General features: G+C 47.4%; 2 protein-coding genes across 2 annotated transcripts; both read right to left on the bottom strand.

Moving 5' to 3' along the window:
- Positions 1-10949: 10949 nt before the first annotated feature.
- LOC127299159 (uncharacterized) lies at positions 10950-12450 on the bottom strand. The gene is made up of 7 exons (XM_071820581.1): positions 12248-12450; positions 12088-12150; positions 11884-11997; positions 11728-11785; positions 11576-11620; positions 11432-11503; positions 10950-11358 (listed from the first exon to the last, which is right to left on the bottom strand). Exons 1-7 carry the CDS (start codon positions 12424-12426, stop codon positions 11266-11268), a joined length of 624 nt encoding a protein of 207 aa, XP_071676682.1. The 5' UTR covers positions 12427-12450; the 3' UTR covers positions 10950-11265.
- A 307-nt stretch (positions 12451-12757) lies between these two features.
- LOC139831480 (uncharacterized) lies at positions 12758-16211 on the bottom strand. Its single transcript, XM_071820764.1, has 3 exons — positions 15373-16211; positions 14402-14970; positions 12758-12780 (listed from the first exon to the last, which is right to left on the bottom strand). Exons 1-3 carry the CDS (start codon positions 16209-16211, stop codon positions 12758-12760), a joined length of 1431 nt encoding a protein of 476 aa, XP_071676865.1.
- Positions 16212-22916: the final 6705 nt, after the last annotated feature.

Genomic DNA, 22916 nt, shown 5'->3' with positions numbered 1-22916 from the left:
CGGATACCAAACGAACAGGGAGCGAGATTTTACCCAGGTTCGGGGCCCTCGATGAGGTAAAACCTTTACTCCTGCTTGTCTGATCTTATTTATCGAGTAAAAGAGGTTACAATGGGGCAGCCGATAGACTGCTATGGTGAACTCGCCGAGAGGCAAGGTTTCTAGGGTTGGTGTACGCTAGATTGTGTTGGTTGCGTAAGTGTGTCGTTCGACATGCCCTCTCCTAGGCTTTATATAGGAAGCAAGGTCCCGAGAGTCCTGTCCGAACTCGACTAGGTTACATCAAGATCTAATTTATCCTTTTCTTTATTGACGTCTTCTTGCATTGTTCGTCAAGAATCCGTCTTCTTGTAAGTCTTCTTTGTTGTAACGGATGTATGTGCCCATCTTGGATCATGGCAATCCTCACGGGCTCCCTGTAGGGCCAAAGGAGGTAGACCAATGTCGAGTACCCGAAGGGTAATGCCCACATCACTCACCTTCGTACTCGTTGTGCCAGAATAGACCATGATTGGGCATTTACGACGACATGCAGATTAGATCTGGTAGGGTTTCCATTAGGATAGGGTTCGGATATATGTTTGCAAGGTGTTCGTGGCCATTGCTTTTTGTTCTTGTCGAGTTCTTGGTGTTCACGATCTCAATTTGCTTAGATCTGTTACTATAATCTCCAATCGTGGTAGATCCTTCGTAGATCGCACTGTGGATTGGTGAAACTGTCAGATTTTACTGTGCATGTAAAGAGGGGAAGGGTTTTTTATGCTGGGGTTTAGCATGTTGTGATTGATGTGTAAAATATTAAGCTGAGTCGCGCTAGTTTGTTCAGACGCAAGAGGAGTGTGAGGACTTGAAGAACGAAGTTGCTCTACTCAAGAATCTAAAGAGAACACAAGCACAAGTGACAAGGGCTAAGAAACAGGAATGGAAGGCAAAAAGAAAGGCTTTGGAGGTTGGGAAGAGAAAGCTAGAGTATGACATATACAATCTGCTCCAAGTGAAATTTGCAATGAAGGATAAACTCAAGAGGATCAGGGCTATTACTGATGAGTGCTAAATGTGTTTTAGATGTACTGTTGGAGAATTTGTAATGTAACCTAAGCAGAATTTGTAATGTACCCTAAGTACCACTCGTAATGTACTCAATTTGAACTGATACTTGTGATGTTTCTAATTGAACTAGGCAGATGATTATAACCCGGGATCATAGTATGAGGAGATGATTGATCAAAACCTATGGCATGACTGAACATGACCATGCCATTGGTTCTGATCAAACATCTCCTCCATATGTCCTCATAGTATGAGGCCTCTTCTACCTTGCTTTGCATGTTTTTGCTTCTTCAGTTCTGCATTGGTCAATGATTGAACAATGGCACAATGGAAGGCAGGGGGCTGCCCTCAAACTTAGACATGTGTGTCATATTACTTGCACACTAGACTTAGTTTGCGGATAGTTCCTTTGCCTGCCGTGTGATCCTATATATGAGGCCTCTTTTTGTTTGTCTAATTCATTGGGCAATGATTGAACAATGACACAGTGGAAAGCAAGATGCTGCCCTCAAACTTAGTCGTGTGTGTGATATTATTTGTACACTAGACTTAGTTTGAGGCAGTCCCTTGAGCTTCCATGTGAGTCAATGTATGAGCCCTCACTAATGTTTTCAATGTCCGTTTTGCATCTATACTTGTGAGAAGGCACACCTCTAATGGCATGTGTTCTTGTGGCAGACTGAGAAGCTCAAGCTTGGGTCACCTACTCAGACCCCTGATGAGGGGCCGTCGAAGAAGCGAATGGCATCTAACGTCGGCCACTTCCAGGAAGACGTAGGGCCAGACCAGTTCTTGCGCATCGTCTTCAGGCCCACCTTCAACTGGCTCCTGATCCCTCAAGATTTTGTCAGATGGTTTGGAGAAATCCCTTCAAATATCATCGTCCGCACCAACACTGGCTGCAACTGGAGGATGACTACGATGAGAGAAGGCGATGACGCATAGATCGACCAGGGATGGGCGGGCTTCGCCGTCGTCCATCAGCTCAAGGTAGGCCAGTTCCTCATCTTCAAGAAGGTGTCCTCCTTCGACTACAGTGTTGGTCATCTTTGATCACACCTACACTGAGGTGATGAGCAGGTGCATGTACCATGACAATGCCACCAGCTGTGTCGTCTTCGAAAATCATGTCTGAAGCTTACCTGCTTATGTGTCGCTGCTACCATGTCGTGTCTACTTGATGTTTGTGTTGTGTGCTGAACTATGATCGTGTCTGTTGTGTCCTAAACTATGATTTGTGTCTGAACAATGGTGTGTCGTCTATGATCAGTGATAAGTTTTCCTGAACTATGATTGTGTTCTTGCTTGTGATGTTGATTGTTGGTAACCTCACCACTGAAGGGAAGAGGTTACCAGAAGCGGATTTTGGGTTGCAATCAAACAACAGGACCGCCGTTCTGCAATGCTATTACGCCTGAAAACCGACCTACCAAATAGGCAGATCCCAAATCTCTACGAGACCAAAAAAAAAACTCTGTGCAGGCTACCAAAAAACGTGACTTTTCTAGCCCATGGCCCGTCTGGAACGCGTAGGAGCCTTCTTCCCACTGCGTCAGTGGTGCACGAAACTGCTGCACGATACCAAATGCGCCCTTAATTCATGTGTTCTTTGGTTCTTCGTATTAGGTTTTATCCTCTGGTTTTCACCGTGTGGGCGTTGGACAACAATCGGCGCCGTCGCCTGCTCTGTATCTGCCATCTGGGAGTGCCGCGTCGCCGGGAAGCCGCCAGCAGCCACCCCAACGACGACCAGGCAGGCCATGACCGTCTGCAAGGCATAGTACGCGGTGGACGGAGGGGTTCCAGGTGGTGGCGGCCCTCAGGCGCGCGGTGTGCGATGAGCTGCTGCTCTGCAGTTCCATGCCATGGAATGACATGGGAGTGGCCGTTCGTGCAAACAGGGGATGCGGCAGTTCTCCACTTGGTTGCTGACACTCGGCGATGACTACGGAGACGGCGACGACATTGCTTGGATGGAGCAAGCTACCATACCCGTTCCCTCCCAGCAACAAATCGGTGAGCTAGCTCTCCTCTGAGATGCATATCATGCTAATAATCCATACAGCCAAGTATTGGAGAAGGGAAACCAATCATTAATTTTCAAGGTTTTCTTTTTAAAGAGAAGGCCTAAGCCTGCGTTAAATTAATAACGTCCGACGGGACGGAAACCAGTACACCGACACTTACAAGGACCTGCTGGGGTTACCAGCTCAACATGACATCATAGGAGGACAACAGGAGAAACAAAAAGGGGAACAAGCAGCTCTAACTAGAAACTAGGTAGAGATCTTGAGTCCAGCAAAGAGGCGAAAAATCCTGCTGAGAGGGCGCGGCGCCGACACTGTCCAGACTAACAGACCTCCCGAGCAGAAACAGAGCACGCCCATGACCGAAGGAGCTTGGTTGACTTCATGATTCGAGATTCTGAAGGAGGAGGGCTTGAATGCGACGCCTCCAAGGAGGAAGACGGCGCTCAAGGGCGTCGACGTCGCCTGCACTGGCCAAGGCCTTGCCGAGCTTTCGCCCTAGCCCAAACACCACCCCAAAGACGCAACCTTGACGCTTGTCGAACGACACATTGAGTCCACGGCTTGAAGAAGATATCATCGGCGTCACCCGTGGCAAGACACCAAGCTAGACAACCACCCCTGGGTTTCTAGGTAGCCGACCGAACCGGGATAACCACTGTGTAACTGTAACCAGGAGACAGTGGCGGCGAGAAGCGCAAGGAGGGTGAGAGGGTGAGCCTAGAGTCGATGAAGATAGACTTCGCCCCGACCGAAGAAGCACGCAAGTTTTGCAAGGAGGCGTGATCCAGCCACACGAAAGGAGGGATATTTGGTGGCGCCTCCAAGAAGGTAAATGGCGTCAAGGACGTCATCGTCACCCGCACCGGCCGTAGCCTTGCACGGCTTTCGCCGGTTTTCCGTCCCGTTCTAGTAGCCGGCCAACGCCATGAGACCGTAGAAAGGAACCAGAAACCAGACACCACCGACAACACCTCCTCAAGTGTTGCCGGCCCAAGGAGATGGGGAGACTCAATCCCAAGAGTCACCTACTCCAAGCTCATCGCCGACACCGATCGCACCAATCAAGCAAGCAAGAGCTCCAAGATCGCGTGATGGCCTGTCCACTCCGCCTTAGTTCATCCCATCTCAGAGAATGACCCAACAAATCTTGGATCTGGGGAAATATGGTTCATTTTCCGCGGAAATGGCCCAGCACCTCGTCAAGATCCTGGCGAGGCGACAGCGAGAGACAGGTGCTACACACCACCACCTCCGCATCATCCAAGTGACCGCGGCCGGTGACAGTCCAGCACCAGGCAACGCTGTCCACCCCTGGAGCAGCGCCGCCGCCCGAGCCCACCCCTAGAGCCGAGCCCACCAGATTGCCCAGGGCCGCCGCCCGGCATCCAAGGCTACGCCGCCCCGCCGCCCTCACGTCCGGAGATACGAGCCAAACACGGCCGCCGCGCGAGGCGACGCCGAAGACCACCGCCCGGAGCCGCCGTTCCGGCGCCCAAAAGCCCCCACCGAGTCTCCCCCAACAACCACACCCGCGCCAGCACCTACCCCAACCCCGGAAAATCCAGAGGAGCCGCCGCCTGGAGAGACGTACCTGGACCGGGGCGACCGTGGGCGGCGACAGCAGCACCGGCGAGCCACGCGCGGTGACCTCCCTCCCTGTGGCTGCGCAGAGGGGCCGGGGGCCGAGATCCCCGCCGTCCCCTTCACCGGCGCCGTGGTCTTCGACCGGCAGCGCCTCCGGGGGCGGCGAGGGGCGAGGGAGGGAGGAGGGGGCGGCGGCGGGGTGGGGTTAGGGTTTCGCCCCCCGCGTCGCCTGGAGGAGACGACGCGAGGCGCGGTCTCTATGTTTCACTGGTTGGTATTCTTTCAAGGTTTTCTTTCATTTATATTGAAAGTTTTTGCTAGTGAGTTGGTGGAGGTATATAGATTATATTATCATGATATCTATGTAGGCTTCTTTCTTGGTATAGTTTCCTACATAACCGAGGATATGCAGAGCTAGCTTGATGTTGCACATATATAAGGGCACAATTAGTTACATGGTGTGAAAAATAATACTAGGTTACCTCTTTATTTCATGTCCTCGAAGATTTTAAGTTGGAATTGTGGGTGTTATTTTAGAAAACATAATGTGTCATTCTCATAGGGATGTGTCACTGAAAGAAAGAAGCCTGCTGAAGTAGGCCAATCAGAAAAGCCTGCTGAATTATTGTTGGTGTTGTTCGTTTTACCAAGAAGTAGGCCAATCAGAAAAGCCTGCTGAATTACCAATGGGAAGCCAATTTACCATGTCATGTATTATCATATTCTTCTTTGAGAGGAATAGATATTGCATTTCATAATTGTATGTTCCCCTTAAAATCATTTACTCTATGTGTCTTAGGATATTATGTTTTATTCAAAATGAACTAAACCATTTGGAATTAAACCTACAAGGCTGCTCTGTTTGAAGGATTTTTTTTGTTGTTTTTGATTAATTTCTTTAGCTAGCTAGTATGAACAGTGTGCTGGTCGCATATGTTTTGAGTTCCACCTTTTTGGTGTTGTGTGCTTCCATTGAGAAACAGTTAAAATTGGCCAACTGATTTTTCCGTAGTATAATTGTTCTTTGGTAAGCTCAACATCTATGAAATAAGATTATCATGTAGAGAATGGGTCAGTATTGTGATAATCGAGTTCATTTTGATGGTTGAATGGTCAACCACAGCAAAACAGAGAATTAGAAGCTTCTTGATGTTGCCAGTGACTGCTGCAGCATGTTCATCTTTTCAGTGAAAAGTTGATTTTTTACATGTCTACGTGTTGTTCAATTTTTTTTTTGACGAATGGTTTACTAAGATATGTCATGTCCTCTTCGATTCCCCTTGTGGATTTTGTAAGCATAATTATATGTTCCATAATTTGGACATACAAAGTATCAGTTGGTGATCCACGCGAATTTTTGGCTCCTGGGTGCGCTAGCACCCCCTTTTAGCAATAAAATCGAAAAAAATACTAAAATTGATTCAAAAAATTCGGCATAAATCATGTGTGTGGAGCACATATGTAGGTATGTGCATGTCAAATTTCAACCTAAAATATGAAAGTATGTAGCCTACACAAAAATAACAAACTGTACTGTTCATAGTATAATGACTATACGTATACTATTCACAGTATAACAAAACTTCATTTTCACTTTTTTGTATGAGTCACGTACGGCCGTATTTTTTTCTGAAAATTTTCCCAGATAAGCATTGAGATGAGATGTACGCGAGGTAATTATTTCAACTTTTTTTAAAACATTTAAATAACGTTTTTCGAATTTTTTGAAATCAGGTGCGCTGGTACCTAGGTTCTCCACCATATTTTCGTTGGTGATCCCAGGTTTATAGAGTTGTGTTTTCTTCTTCCACACGAACTTTGTCCTCTGAGGTGAGCTACCTTCTAATAAATACATCGTGATGTCTATTTGTTATTCTGGAGGTGGTATAATATGTTTTAGAAGTCAGTCTTCAAATATCATAAAGGTTGATCACACACATCATTGTTGTATCATGCAACTAAATCGTGCATTCAACTATATAAATGTTGCCATATACTCAACTAACCAGGCACCATGACATATTACCTGTAGGTGTTTGGTGTATTTATCAAAGCTGAAAGCTGCTCAAAAAGGAGCTCCACCTCTTTTTCCTCCACCCCCCCCCCCCCCCCCCCCCCCCCACGTTCAGCTCACGGCACCCAACTACCCTTGATCCGGCCCGTAGCACCATGATGGGCACCTGGCACTATCACTGTCCACCATGACCTCTTCATTCCCACCAAAAACTCCGTGTGCTCCACCTACAAGGGCTCGGAAACCACCAGCTCTTCTACTGCCAGCAGCCCAGCACTAGCAACTGTGCATGGTGATTGAGGACCAGGAGATTGTTGCCGCTCTCAAATCTCGACCGGAAAATCCTAGGGGTTTTGTCAGCTTCTCCCACATCACCGTCATGCGAACATTTGCTCTCTGCACTGCCTCCGAGAACGGAGACAAGGCCCTTCTCGGTGGTCCTCTCCACCTCGGTGCCAGCTCCAGATCCCGCAGGAGCAGGTCTCGTACCTTCGCAACTTTCCGACCAGGCTTCCTCCCCTGATTCGGCGCCTGTAATGCCATTACGGCCACCGCGGGCGCGCGAACCTCTGGCATCGCCCCGCTCACCGACGGCTGCTTCCGCTCCAACGATGATGAGCTCAGAATCAACGGCGATTGGCCCAAACGAGCCGACGCAAAAGTTGAAGCATTTGTGCCTATTGAGTTGTTCCTTCCTCGGGCGCCTTGTCGATCTCCCGCCGCGCCCTCGGCATTTCCGGTCGATTGCCCGAACGCGCAACGCCTTCGCGAGGTCCCATCTTCTCCGCCCTAGCTCCGGCACCAACCTCCCCTGCTGCGACCTCTCACCAGCCTCTTCTCCCTGTTCATCCGCACAGATCGCCAGCGTCGGTCTTCGATTTGCTTTGGATTTGGGTAGGAATCTAGCTAACGGCGGCGAGATGAGCGAGGAGGGTGGATGCGGTGCTGCTACGGTAGCAAGTGGCGGAAGGAGGCACCCGCGTGACGCGTGGAGAAGCTCCTCTCTCCGCCCTAGCCCGCCATGGACGGGAATCGAGGTGATCCCGCCATGAACAGTACCATGGGTCGGACACGGGGCGGAATCGCCTAGATATCGCGAGAGCATGGACATATTTTTCCCTAGCTTTGGTCAATACTTTTGATTACTGGAAATGCATCGGCAAGCATCTCCATCCATCCAACATTATGCACTCCACTCACTATATGAAGTTTCTACGGACATTTGATGTTTATTTATGCTGGAATTCACCAACAGGTATGTACTTAACTGATTATCTAGATAATACAAATAAGTAGTTCATTCTTATGTTTTCACTTATTGTAGTCCTTCCTAATCCATTTTCAGCTTATTTTGTGTATTACTTGCTGATTATCTATGTAGTGTAGGCTAAGCTCAAACTCATTCCATTTCTTGACTGTCTAGACCTTAATCCATTGTTTGATTACATTGCAAGACAAATTGATGAATTGTTTCCACAGGTTTTGATTCTATTCTTAAATATGCCAACCCCAATTACGCCACTCTGCTATATCATTAGGTATGCGATCTTGATATGTTTAACTTCCCTAAAGGAATTTCAGCATTCATTTGCGTTGCCAGATTCTGTGTTATCCCTCTTTCAGAGTTTCACCATGCGACATACTGATGTGTTTTTTCCCACAGAATTTTCGGGTTCGTGACCCTGGTTCCTCTAATACAAATCCAGGTTGTCGGTTCATATCATACCATCCTGGGAGAAGTATTACTATGTCCGAGCTTTTTACAATCAAGAGAGCTGTCTTAAATACTAAGGTGTGGTGCTAAGGGAAGACTCTTGATCTGTCAATTCAACATATGGATAAAGTACGATTTCGGTTAAATGATCCATTTGTCCTCACAACTTTCTTTAAGCCTCGCCCAAGTTTCCTAACATGAAACTATAATCATATTTAATTTAATTATCTGCAAATAAACATTTCAGCATTGCTGCTGTAAATTTTACCTATTCAAGTTCTCTCCATGGACCCGCAATATTTCTGTATTGTTTTGACATCTCAAGTTTGTTTGTCCGTGCTTCCATTGCAAATTGATGTAGTGCATTCAATTGTCTTTCAAATTGGTGCTCTGAATTTTATTTTTATAGAGTATTTATTCTATTCTTATTCCGGGCAATCAAAGTAATGCATCAGGCAAGAAATAAAGCATTAATCCAAAGATTCAGAGCCAGAATAAGATTTAGGAAACAATCAAAGTAATGCATCAGTCAAGAAATCAAGCACTAATCAACATACAAGATACAAGCCGAGGCGGTCTAGGAATCAATTGAGGCTTTTCATCAGCTGTACATAGGCACAACAGAATCGTTGGCGACAAGCACCATTGCAGAGTTCGGTACATCATTCTGCAACAGGCAACAAGAATCCTAACCGCTAGCTCCCAACTCACAAGGGCTTGTGCGACTTTATTACAAACACACGGGCGAAAAACACACAGAACAACAAAATATTCAGTTGCAATCACACAATGTCATGATAGGGTTTCTAATAGTGAAATAACTTAACGGCCCTTCAACAATACTAAGCAAACATCACAGTATGCGAAACAGAGTTCAACATCTAAAGCCAGAAGCACAAACATATTTAATAGTAGTATTGTCCATATGGCAGCTTGAACTGCACTTGCATCTGAACCCTCCAAGTGTCAGCTCAGACAGAATCAGGTTGTGGAGTTGGTTGCAGTAATTGTGTGATCTACGAAGACATTTCTGCAAGCAAACAAAGTTGCGTTGATACTGGCATCATGTTCCCTACTCTGGTGCTCAAACATGAATAATTCTGCTAGAACAATGGAACATGTCAAAGTTAACAACTCCAAAACATTCAGTAGAATGGGTTTATCTGAATCTCAAAGCAAAACGGACGTTACGGAAACACAAACACCCATGCGTGTAAGTACAAAAGTATTTCCTAACATTCAGTTACATTTTTAAAGAGTTTGTCTTTCTCATATGCAGTCCAATAACATGGCAATTAACACCAAATAAATATCAAAAGCAAATGAAACAGCTATATCAGTGATTTGTGGTGGTGTTCAAAGGATGATATTATCAAGCCAAGATGAAGCAATAGCAAAAGAGCACTGGTTTGTTCTACACTTCCTCTCTTCCCTATTATAAGAAGTTTTGGCAGGCTTGATTAGCTTGCCAAAACGTCTTATAAAATGGAACAGAGGGAGTACTAAGTTTAGTTCCTCCTTCCTTGCCAACTACAAGGCCAAAACAAAACCGATTCCAACAGCATGCCACATACAAACCATGGCATGATGCTTAGATGAGGTTGACACCGCTCAACGTTATTGCGCCAACATAAAACCAATGTGGAAATAGTAAAAGAATTTGGAAATCACCCAAAGCTGACAAAGTTATATCCCACAATTTTTGTATGACTTGATCAGTACAATTAAACTTATAAATTGTGAAAATTATAACAAAAAATTTACGCAAAGCTGAATCTTTTGAACATTACTGGACAAAACCAACACAATAGAAACACTGAACGAACAAGACCAGTTTATTTATGCTGGCACAAGATAAACTTCTTTTGTTGACAATCATGTTCTCATGTTTTTGGCTACATATGATCCCAAGCTTAAGGTTGACAATCAATTCATGTAAGAATTAGGCTCACAGACTAGAAAGCAGGAGCTATGGTATCTAACTCATTGTGGAAATAATAAAAAAAGGTTATCTGATCGAAAGCTGAATTATTTCAGCATTGTTACTAGACAAAACCAACAATAGAAACACCGAATGAACAAGAATAGAAGTAAATTAATGTGCCAGCAGAGCAGCAAATACTGAACTTTCAAGATAATAAAGTCATGTGAGCTTGACTTTGTATTAACATGCATATGAGAGGCTCATAGAGTAGAAAGCAGGGACGTATTAACTCATATCCATATGTATAAATCTAATAACTAGTTAGTTCAGAAATTAATCAGATCCATACAACAGATGCCATAAAAACAAAACAAGAGAACATGCATTACCTGCTAATTGAGTAACCAATCAAATAGATACACATATAGCAAAAAGAAAAATGCAAATCACCTATTCAAACACATGCTAGAGATCTGGTGTGTTCACATTTTCAGATTCACCATCTTGTTCGTCATCGCACACGTCAGCTGCAGTGTCTGTAAGGGAAAGAAAACCATGAAAGTTCAAGGAGAAGCTTGATCAACAATAAAGAAAATTAAATGTGCAAACACAGTTTAATTATTCTTCCAATGAAAGGCAAAGTAGATGAGATTATCTATTGTTATTGGGAACAATATATATGCTGAAAGAGCATTGTATCTGCAGAGGATGCTTAGCGAACTATACAAGCCTCACGCACCCAACCAAGTGAAAAAGTTGCGGCCAGAAAGGCAGCAACTGGTGATAGCGAACTATACAAGCCTAATACAGGAAGCGCCGCGAGCGAGCCGAAGTCCTGTATAATCTCTAAAGAGCACTAAGCTCCCAGTGTTGCCGGCTCCTCCGGGCGATCCGCACGTCACTATCGCCGGCCCCACGTTCAGGGATGTGTCGGCGCCGACGGATCCATCTACTCTTGTGGTCCATCCTGCGACCAACCGTGTGGGCTATCTGGCGCCGTGCTAAAGGAGGGAGGGGCACCGCCGCCGCAATCCCATGCCATCTGCAGAGGATGCTTAGCTTAGCATGGTAAAGTCATCTAAAAATAGGTAAAACCGCTAGCTATTTGTCTCAACCTTCTTGATCTCGTTAGCCTTAGCTATGAGTATTTTGTTCACACGTGCCTTGGCTACATAAGGGGCCTTGTCCTGCAACACAGATCCATATATCAACAACAAATCAGCACGGCAAAAGTTACAGAAGATTAAAAGCTGTCTTACCGAATCACTAAGGAATTTCCAGTTTTCAGCAGCTTTCTGATGAATCTGAAAGTTTTCCACGAAAAAAAATTTGTCAATTCATCCACAAACAATGGAAACAAATCATTATGCCTGCTGAAAGAGGTAAGGAGGCATTGAAGGATCGAACTGACAGCATGTACGGACGGCCTGTCATAGACGCCAGGGAAGTTGTTCATCCAAAAGATATCCCTAACCAACCGAATCATGGTCCAACAAATCAGCACTGTCCAGAAAAGCAAAAGACTGAACAATAATCCGAAAAAAAAACGTGGGGGATCTCATCTCACTGGTAGGTGTACAGCGGGAGCAATTCATCCTCTGACATCACCGCCAACCCGCGTGTAACATCCGAAAGGGCATGGGTCTTAGGCTTCTCCGCTCCATTGCTCCTCACCGCCAACCTGCGTGGAACGTCGAAAAGGTCATGGGTCGATGCACCAAAATCAACCTCTATATGTTGCATCACACAAATAAATCGACTGGATTCTTACTTGCCCTTGCCCTTGACCTTCTTCCCCTTCCTCGATTGGATTGCATCGCTTTTCGCTGCCGCCCTGCATAAGAGTCCATGGTTATGGAGCGACGGCTCGACGCACCAAAACTAGGAATGTCTCTTGCATCACAGAAACAAGATTCGGTTTGGATTCTTACTTGATGTCGGCCTCGTCCGTGCCGGCGGCTCCCATGGATTTGATCTGCTTGCAAGCCTTCATGTCTGAACAAAAGGTGAGATCGCTGCGAGGCGAAGCCAGGAATCGAACGCCCGGATTGAGGAGGGTACTGGAGTTCGGGGAAAAGGAAACGAGAGAGACGAGAGGCGATCGGGGCATTAGGGCAAGCACCTCTTTGCCCTTAGGTCAGGTACTGGGCCAAATGCAGCCAAGCCCTGGCACGTTTTAACCTTTAGAGGCTTTATTATTACAATCTTTTTTTTTTGAGAGAACACAGCTCTTTATTGATCACGAAAAACCATTACAGATTGTCTGCCGGATACATTCCGGGGTGCAATTACGAAAAATAACAGAAACAAAGCGCTCCGCAGAGCGAGCTAAAGTATGAGTTGCCTCATTACAATTACGATACACATGAATAAAGGAAACCGCCGCGAAGGAAGAGCTCCTTGCCTTGATATCCTGCACCAGTACGCCAACCTGACTGCGATCAACAGTAGAGGAGTTGATACGCTGCACCAAAGACAGGCAATCAGAAGCGATTACCACATTATCGAAACCTTCATCTCCGGCTAGGGAAACTGCGTGGCGGAGAGCCAACGCTTCAGCAACCTCCGGCGTCATGACCTCCTGGACTAGTTCACTGCAAGATAGCAAACAATCTCCTCTGTGGCTTCGGATCACGGCGCCAATTCCCATCCAGCGAGAAGAAGGGAACAGAGCTGCATCAACATGAATTTTAACCATACCTTCAGGCGGCGGAGACCAACGTGGCATAGAGATGGTCTCACGACTAGTAGAAGGGTCCGGTTTGTATAAATGCAGCTCTATCATTTCGATATAAGCTTTGCACTGTTCGGCAACACTATGTGGATGTCTCATTGGTTCACCATTTTTTACCCCGTTCCGAGTAATCCACAAATGCCAAGTAACCACGGCGAGGGCCGTGTTCTGTCTACCAGATGATCTGCTCAAGAAGTCAAAAACCCAGTATTTTGGTTCCGTGAAAGAAGCTCTCTGAAGCTGAATTCCTGAAGTGATTTTAACCTCTTCCCAGACTTCTTTTGCATACTGACAGAACAATAGTGTGTGCGCTGCGGTCTCCTCCCTACTACAGTACACACAAAGCGGCGAAGCAGGAATATGTCGCCGATTCAGCTGTACACCAGAGGGCAGACAATCATGGGCAAACCTCCACAGATTAATCTTCATTTTTCCAGGAGCTTTAATCGCCCAAAGTCTCTTCCAAGCCAGGTGGTCCTCCTGGTGGATAGAGTGAACACCACCGCCTCTCTTGCTTCTCTCCACATAGAACTTGTCATGACGGGCAAGATGGTAGGCAGAACGTACGGTGTAATCTCCAAACTTTGTAAAGGGCCACGAAACAAAATCTTCGCCAACCCGCTTACTGACAGGTAGCTGTAGAATCTTTTGAGCCACTTCCTCTTCAAAAATGGTGCGAACTACGTCCACATCCCATGCACTGCGGTCTTCGTTGAGCAGAATATCCACAGTAGCGCCGATAGGAATCAGCGTCAGAGGTCGTAACGTCTCCGGACTCACTCCAGGAATCCATCTATCCGTAAGCACATGAATTTTCTCACCGTTGCCCACATTCCAACGGACTCCTAACTTAACCAATTGCATGCCATGACAAATACTTCTCCAGGTGTAAGATGCGGACCTTGGTTGTGGAGCGTCCCAAAGTTCACATTCTGGAAAGTATCTCCCCTTTAGAACTCTTGCACACAAAGAGTTAGGTTCAGTGAGTAATCTCCAGCACTGTCGCCCAAGCATGGCCTGGTTAAATAACATAAAATCTCTGAAACCCATCCCCCCTAAAGATTTGGGGGTCGATAACCACTCCCAGCTGCGCCAGTGCATCTTTTTCTTCCATCCTCAATACCCCACCAATGATCAGCGATCGCCTTCCGAAACGCATCACAAGTAGAGATAGGAAACATGAAACAACTCATAATAAAGGTAGGAATTGCTTGGATAACCGATTTTAGCAAAGTTTCCTTCCCAGACCGAGACATCGGCCGATCGGACCACCCATTCATGTGCTTCCAAGCTTTGTCCAAAACCGGCTTAAACGCCGCAACAGGAGAGCGACCAATATTAGTGGGCATACCCAAATAGCTTTCCTGAAGGGCTTCATTGGCAACTCCTAGCCGAGCCATGACATCCATTTTAACACTGTCAGTACAGTGCGGATCAAAGAAGACAGAAGACTTATCCATGTTTATCTTCTGGCCAGAACCTTCGCAATATCGGTTAAGGGTCTCCTTCAGTGCATCCACACTCTTCGAGTCATTCCGAGAGAAGAATATGCTATCATCTGCGAATAGGAGGTGGGAAATAGGTGGGCCAGAACGACCATTACAGACTCCTTGTAGAACCCCCACATTCTCCTTTTGTAAAAGCAGACTAGACAACCCTTCAGTACAGAGCACGAATAAATATGGACTTATAGAATCTCCTTGACGGATTCCACGAGAGGGAACAACAGGCGAGGTGAGCTCTCCATTCACCCGAACTGCATAACGAACATGGGTAACACATCTCATAACTACAGAAATCCATGCTGGTGCAAAACCCAACTTGCAAAGGACGTCGTGCAAATATCCCCATTCAACACGGTCGTAGGCCTTCATCATATCAATCTTGAGCGCAAAGAAAGGTCGTTTTGCTTTCTGCTTCCTGATCGTATGAAGACACTCATTAGCAATCAAGGCGTTATCAGTGATTAACCTGCCCGGCACAAAGGCACTTTGGTGTTCAGAGATCACCAAAGGAAGGATAACTTTCAAGCGGTTGGCTAACACCTTCGATGCAAGCTTGTACAAAACATTACACAAACTGATGGGTCTGAAATTTTTTAAATGAACCGGGTTTGTTACCTTTGGAATGAGCACAATGATAGAATCACAAAAACCCTCTGGAATTTCTTCACCCATCAAAAAACCCCGGACGGCAGCACATATGTCATCTTTCAAAAATTCCCAATGAGTCTGATAAAATAGAGCGGGAAAACCGTCGGGTCCTGGAGCCTTAGTTGGCCCCATTTGGAACAATGCATTCTTGATTTCAGAGTCCGTGTACGGTTTCACAAGATCTTCATTCATTCCATCCGTGACTTTGGATTCAATAGCATCAAGAACCATATCTGACTCACAAGGTTCAGAAGTAAATAAGTTGCCCATAAAATTCTCGGTCATTACCTTTATCTCATCAATGTCCTCACACCTTGATCCATCCTCCCGGATCAGTGCTCGGACTTTATTAGTGCGTCGGCGAGCAGAAGCGCGAGCATGGAAAAATGCGGAGTTCCGATCACCCGCCTTCAACCATTCCACACGGGACCTCTGTCGTGACATCACTTCTTCCCGCTCAAAGAGCTCACACAACTCTCGTTCCACATCCCTTGACTTGGCGAGCACAGAAGGGCTACAAGGCGCCAAACGAATAATTTTCAATTTATGCTCTAGCTGGCGAATCTTTTTCTTCACCACACCAAAGGAGGCCCGGCTCCAATCTTGTAGCGAGGCGGTCACCGAATGAAGATTAGCCCAAGTCGCCTGCAAGGATTTCGGCCCAACATCGGCCTCGGCCCAGGCCCGCTCCAAAGTGTCCCGGTAATCTGGCGCACGCAGCCATGCAGCCTCAAATCTGAAACCTGACTGAACTGGCTTCTTTTCTTTAATTTCTACCGAATTTTGGAGGCGGACGAGCAAAGCAAAATGATCTGAAGTAGTTGTGATAATATTCTCCACTACGTAATCATCAAAAGCTGCAGTAAAAGCACCATTAGCTACAGCTCTATCAAGCCGCACACGGACTAGATCATCTCCATCTTGCTTGTTTGACCACGTAAACATAGGGCCAGAGTAGCCCATGTCCACCATGCCACAATCATTCAAGCAATCCTTAAATAACGCCATCTGTGCATCCGATCTTTTCCGTGGCCCAGCATGTTCGTACTGAAACAAAACCTCGTTAAAATCTCCACAAGCTATCCAAGGACCCTCCCATTGAGTTCTCAATCTTCTCATCAGACTCCAGAACTCATGTCGCTTATCTCTACAAGGTTCCCCATAGACGAAAGAGGCCCGCCATGGAACACAAGTATCCGACGAAATCACTACATCAATGCAGTGAGCATTTTGTCCCTTGAGAGTCACTTGGTACTGCTGCGTCCAAAAAAGTGCAAGGCCCCCACTGAGGCCCTCACAACTAACAGCGAGACTGCCCGTATATCCAAGACTCCACATAAAATTACAGACACGCTTATCCTTCATCTTTGTCTCCGACAGGAAGAGGAAGGAGGGTCGATACGTTGAAACAAGCCAACGCAATTCTCCTACTGTCGAGTCTGACCCAAGGCCTCGACAATTCCAACATAAAAGTATCATTGCGTGCGGTGGGGCTGCTCAACAGCCTCCACCAAATCCGCCGATCCTGAATTTGTAATTCGCTGCTTCTTATTTGAATCATTTGAAGCATCTTCCCCATGAATAGCAGCTCCATCAGTAGGAGCAGAAATGACAGACCCCTTTGATAGAGCCAACACACCATTAGTCGTTGCAGCAACATCTGTGCATCCGATCTTTTCCTTGGCCCAGCATGTTCGTACTGAAACAAAACCTCGTTAAAATCTCCACAAGCTATCCAAGGACCCTCCCATTGAGTTCTCAATCTTCTCATCAGACTCCAGAACTCATGTCGCTTATCTCTACAAGGTTCCCCATAGACGAAAGAGGCCCGCCATGGAACACAAGTACCCGACGAAATCACTACATCAATGCAGTGAGCATTTTGTCCCTTGAGAGTCACTTGGTACTGCTGCGTCCAAAAAAGTGCAAGGCCCCCACTGAGGCCCTCACAACTAACAGCGAGACTGAGTTAGGAAATCGACTAGTATTCTCTCCAAAAAAAAAAAAGTACTACTGTAGTAGAAAAACATTGAATAAGGAATCCCAAGTTTGATTTTTAATAGGTAAAATAATAGAAAGTCTTATTATCATCGTCTACAGCATCAGTCGGTTTGATTTTAATTGGTTGACGCGGTGCTCCTTTCTGGGTTTTTTTTTTTGTCACTTTGACTCGTGGGTGTAGCACTTCTTCCCGATCCAACTTAATGCTACCGAATCCAACGCCGACCCATCTTACATAGCATCTTCTATCGCGTCCTTTAAAGGAAGCCCCAAAGAAATTTGGGGGAAGTCGAACATATAATTGTCCCAAGTTAAATGTCTTAAAGTTTCATTATGTTTGTGCGAGTTTCAAATATTGTCTGGGTGACTGGCCCATCTTCTATATACTGGGGGCTCTATCAGGGACGTCGAACACAGCTTTCGCACTTGATTTTTGTTTGGGGGAGCGTTTGGGGGGTGCGGCTGGGAATAGGTGTCCCCCAAACATATGATCCGACCTTTTTGATGGGATGTCGTTTTGAGACGCGACTGGAGATGCTCTTATGAAACGGAACCGAGAGCCTCTCCTAGAGAGCTAAGCACCAGTGCACACTCCACGGCAACCCCATGAAGTGGTCGTGCAAATCGGTAATAGGAGCCTCCTGCGGTCCTGCCCTTAGAAGGTGGATTCTATCGCCTGGTCTAGTGCATTTGGTACTCAGTCGAGCCGAATGGGTTGCCCGCGAGTTAGATATAGGCGTCCACCCGATCGATGCCATGAAAGGTGCTCCAATCTCAAGATTTGTGTGTGCTCCCAACTCAAAGAAGGTAGGGGACGGAGGGAGATATGGGTCGAGGGCAGCCACATTCACTACGGGAAAACACTTCGTTGCCGTGCGACAGATCGCACGGCAAAGGCCCTATTTTGCCCGGCAAAGGCTTTGCCGTGCGTCGACGCACGGCAACGTCTGCACGGCAACGCCTCCGACGGCAACGAAGACATTGCCGTGCGCATGGCCAAACTGCACGGCAAAGGCCTTTGCCGTGCGCGCGCTACGTTGCCGTGCGGCAGATGCTTTGCCGTGCGACATGTCGTTGCCGTGCGTGCGCCTCGTTGCCGTGCGGCAGATCTTTGCCGTGCGGCATCATCTTTGCCGTGCGTGCAGCTCGTTGCCGTGCGGCAGACTCTGCCGTGCCTGCTCCCTTTGCCGTGCGGCAACGCCCCAGCCCGCACGGCAAAGGCTCCTCCAGGCACTCCCAGCGCCGTGCCAGGAGCACAGGCTGGCGACGCGTGGCGCCTTTGCCGTGTGTATGCACACGGCAAAGTGACCAAAAGTCCTTTGCCGTGTGCATACACACGGCAAAGGCCCCTGGTTTTTTCATTTTTTTCTGTTTTTCTTTAATCCCTGCATTTCAAAATTGCATTTCACATATATATAACATATACAACATATATATTCACCATAGCATCACCAAACACATCAACAACACCACAAATACATCGAGCACACATAGTTCATGCATAACAAAGTGCAATGTCCATTATTACAATCCATAACAAGTGCGAACATCCATAACAAGTGCGAACAATCCATTACAACGACGACGAGTGCACGAAGACCATGCCATCAACCTTGTCGTCCTCCGCTTCCGCCGGCCTCATCGTCATTGCCTTGTGACATATAATCTATAAGCAGGTTGATGGAATGAACATTTGCATTTGCATATTGAACACTTGAACAAGTACAAGTAGCGGGTTGGGCACAAGTGTAGGAGGACTCACCGCGGTTCATGCTCCGGATGATGTTCATGTTGTTGACGGTGATAGGTGTCCCCGGGGTCTGAGTGGGCGGTGGCGGCATCCACGGCATGGAGTAAGGTGGAGGAGCAGGAAGACTCCCCGGTGGAGAAGTCAGAACCGTCTGGCTCATCAGCCAGCTCATTCGTACTCGTCCGCTGCTGCATCATCTGCTGCTGCTGTTGCATCTGCTGCATCATCTGTGTCTGCTGCTGCTGGTACTCCAGAATCTGATGCTCCATCTGCGCCCTTTGCTCCTGGGCCGCCTGCTCCTTCGCTACCATCTCCTCCTACGTTGTGTTGCCGCGATGTCATTAACATTTCAATGGAAAGCATGTAAAGGAAATGTAGAGACCCGAGGAAGAACATACCCGTAACCGCTCGTCAGCTAGATCCGAAGCCCGTGGCCGGGGCTCTACCTCAGGCTGGCCGCTCTTACGACCACGACGGATCTGGCGGAGAGAGGGAACCCTCGCTGGGTCGACGCACCCGTCACCAAACCATAGGCGGCCATGCTTCAAGCCTTCTCCCGCAAGCACCGCGACCTCAGGGTCAAAGTCCTCGGCCTCTGGGTTGGCGTCCTCGCCGTACTTCTGCTTGAACTTGGAGACATACGACGTGCACTGGGTCTCGGATTGCGGGTTAACCCACACGGACCCCGTCTCAGGATCAGGCGTCTTCCTTTGCTTCATCTTCTTTAGCACGGCAAAGACGTTAGGCTTCGCTCCTGTCCTGACTTCCTGCAAAAGAGAACATGTAATTGAGTGAAGTGACACACCCTTGCGGAGTTAACAAATATATAACATGAATTCAAAGAATGAAGGAACCATTAATTTGCTCACCTCCTTCTGCAGGTGAAGAGAGATGGGGATGCTGCCTTGGATATGCGATCCACCTCGCATCTCTGCCCGCTTCTTCTTGCCCTCCTCGTGCTTCTTGAGGTACTGGGGGCATGTCCACCACATGACCATCGCACGAAAGCACCTATCGTCGTTGCCGACGTACTGAGGAGGGTTCTACATGCACAAGATAAACCCATTATGGTAAAATAAACTACATGGCGATAAAGAAATCAATAACACATAAATGCAAATACCTGCAAGTACTGCCACGGTTGCATGAGCGTGTCGCGAGCGTCCTCCTTACTCATGTGGACGAAGCGGTCGGCGTGTCGCGGACGCATTGAATACGTGCCTCGTAGTGCATGCCAGTCACCCTCTTCCTTGCAAGCTGGTGTAGGACATCATCGCACGCATTCTCCTTGCCCTCGGCCCTCTTGAAGTATTTATGCAACCATGCACATAGGTAAAACAAGGGGCATTAGTGCAATTATTGTGAACCAAGGAGAGTGTATGAATGGTAAGAAGTCAAAAGTCACGTACCCAGAATTTGGCAACAACCATATCCGCCGCGGTGCCGCGGCCAAGAGGATCTTCCGCGAGGCTGTAGTGCGCCCACCTCCAAGCTACGTCGCAGCCACCAGTAGGGAAATTGACTATCCCAGGGAAATACCATCTAAGTAGGCCCCCAAGGATGTTCGAGTACCCACGTGGCGGTCTCTGCGTCGGGTCTTCAAACTGGAACGAGCTGCACCATGAAACGACAACATCAATATGTATGTGATAATAATTTTGATAATGACAAAATTGCGATAACGAAATGCCAAAAATTAACATGTACCTCCTTCCATAGGGCTGTAGAACAACGTGCCTGTAGCGCCAGTGCTTCAGCGAGGGGAGCTGTGTTATCCCACGCCGATATGGCTTCCTATCACGTGGCCTCAGCCTCTCCACAGCTGGAACGTACTGGTAATCCTCCGGCTCACACCACTCTAGGCTTGGATCAGGATCGAACACTAAGTTCCCCAACCCCTCATCCTCCGAGAGGTCCTCCTCGTCCCCCTCCTCCTCCTGGTCCTCCCCACCCCCCTCCTCCTCCTGGTCCTCCCCACCCACCTCCTCCTCCTGGTCCTCCCCACCCCCGTGGTGCTCCTGGTCCTCCTCCTCGTCATCATCATCGGCTGCGGGAGGGGGGCTAGGACTAGGAGTGAGTACCCGCGTCGCATTCTTCCTACGCGGCCGCCCTGTGGGAGCGACAGGAGGGGGGCTAGGAGGGGGGGTAGTAGCTCGGCCCCGCCTCGAAGTCCCTACACCTACCAAGTCCTTGAGCTTCTTTTTAAGACCGCCACCCCTTTTTTTTGGCGGCATGCTTCAATCACCTGCAAACACAAATGAAGAGAGTGGTTTATTAGTACGCAATATTGTAAAGAGATAAATATTAGTGAAAGCAACAGAAATATAAGTAGATGAACATTAATGAAAGCAACAAATAATGCAAAAGGATGAACATTAATTAATTAGTGGAAGCAACAAATAGCTACCATAGAGTTCTCTCAAACATAGCACGGAGTTCTTACAAATAACCTAGCTAGACAATCTCTATTACACGGAGTTATTACAAATAGGCTAGCCTCACAATTACTACTACATAGATCAGTAGCCTGTGTCGCCATCCGTGATTGGACCGCGTGTCTCCTCATCGTCATCGTGCTCGGCGAACCAATAATCATCAATGAAACCTGGAGGTGGTCCATCTGCATCGAGGTCAATCCCTGCTTTGAACGCCTCGAGCAAACTCAGGTCTTCCGGGGCACAGACATCCTCAGCTTCATCTTCTGCATTGTCTCCATCCATGCCCGCATCTTCTTGTTCATCGTCTACGACCATGTCATCGATAGTCGGCAAGCCGATTGTGAAATGGCCGGGGAGCCCTTCTTCCTGATAAAACTCGACACTCCTTGCTGAGGGGTCTACGCGGCGGTAATCGTCCTTGTTTGGCGGGGACGGCCTATTGCGTGAAGGCACCGTCATCACAACATCCCATCCATGTAGACGTTTTGTCGGGTTTCTGCACGCGTACGGGAGATAGAATACTTGAAAGGCCTGGGTTGCCAAGATGTACACATCCTCTCCCTTATAAACGGAGTTCCTTTCAACTTCGACCAACCCAATTTCAGGATCCCGTCTCACCCGACGTGGGTCAAACCAATGGCATTTGAAGACGACGGGATTTAGCCCTTTGTGAAACCCGTAATTCAGCTCGTATATACCCTCGACTCTTCCATAGTAATGGAGCCCATCATCACCTTGACATACCACCCCGCTATTTATTGTCTTCGCGTTGGGCCGGCTTGTTGTGTATTGATGGGTGGAAGCGATACCCGTTCACGTCATAGGAGTTGAACGCTTCTACGGAATGGTCAAAGCCCCTAGCAATTTTTCTTAGCTCGACTTCATCTCTTTGTCGGTTCTTGCCTACAAGTTTAGCACAAGAAGTTTAGAACGAGAAATGACCGATAAATGTCGGAAGTGCTAGCTAATTTGGATAGAATAGTACCAAATTACAAAACCAGCTACTGAGACCGAAACCGCCTCCCTTATCGAAAATTTGCTTGGATTCTTCCGGGGTAGGCTCCCTGTGGGTATTCTTCCAATGTATAGCCTTGAATTTCCTATACCGATGAAAAGAGGAAGAGTTAGCCACGAACATACGAGTGAATGTTTGCGAATAATTAAATGGTTCGCACTTACTCGATGTACGGCTTCACTTCGACCATGGTGTTTAAGACATACGAGTGGATCAAGGTCCGCTCATGTAGGTCCGTTCTGTACGGCTTCGAGCCACTTGACTTGCCACCAAGCCCCACGAAGATGCTAAGCTTGGGTACTTCTTCATTGTTGGCGGCATTGTAACGGAGGACCGGGTTGTGCTTTGTGGGAATGTTGGGATCATAGTGCTTAGTGGTGAAGTTTGCCAGCTCCACGTTCAGGACTGCCTCGGCTATGGATGCTTCGATCTTGCATTTATTGCCAGTCATTTGACGAAGCTTTTGTGTTTCTCTCTCGGGACCAAACTGCCAACGGCCCCACCCGGGC

The sequence above is a fragment of the Lolium perenne genome, chromosome 5 (assembly GCF_019359855.2).
Source record: "Lolium perenne isolate Kyuss_39 chromosome 5, Kyuss_2.0, whole genome shotgun sequence".
Classification (NCBI taxonomy): Eukaryota; Viridiplantae; Streptophyta; class Magnoliopsida; order Poales; family Poaceae; genus Lolium; species Lolium perenne.
The sequence above is the reverse complement of the archived record's forward strand: the minus strand, read 5'-3'. Positions and strand labels throughout refer to the sequence as shown.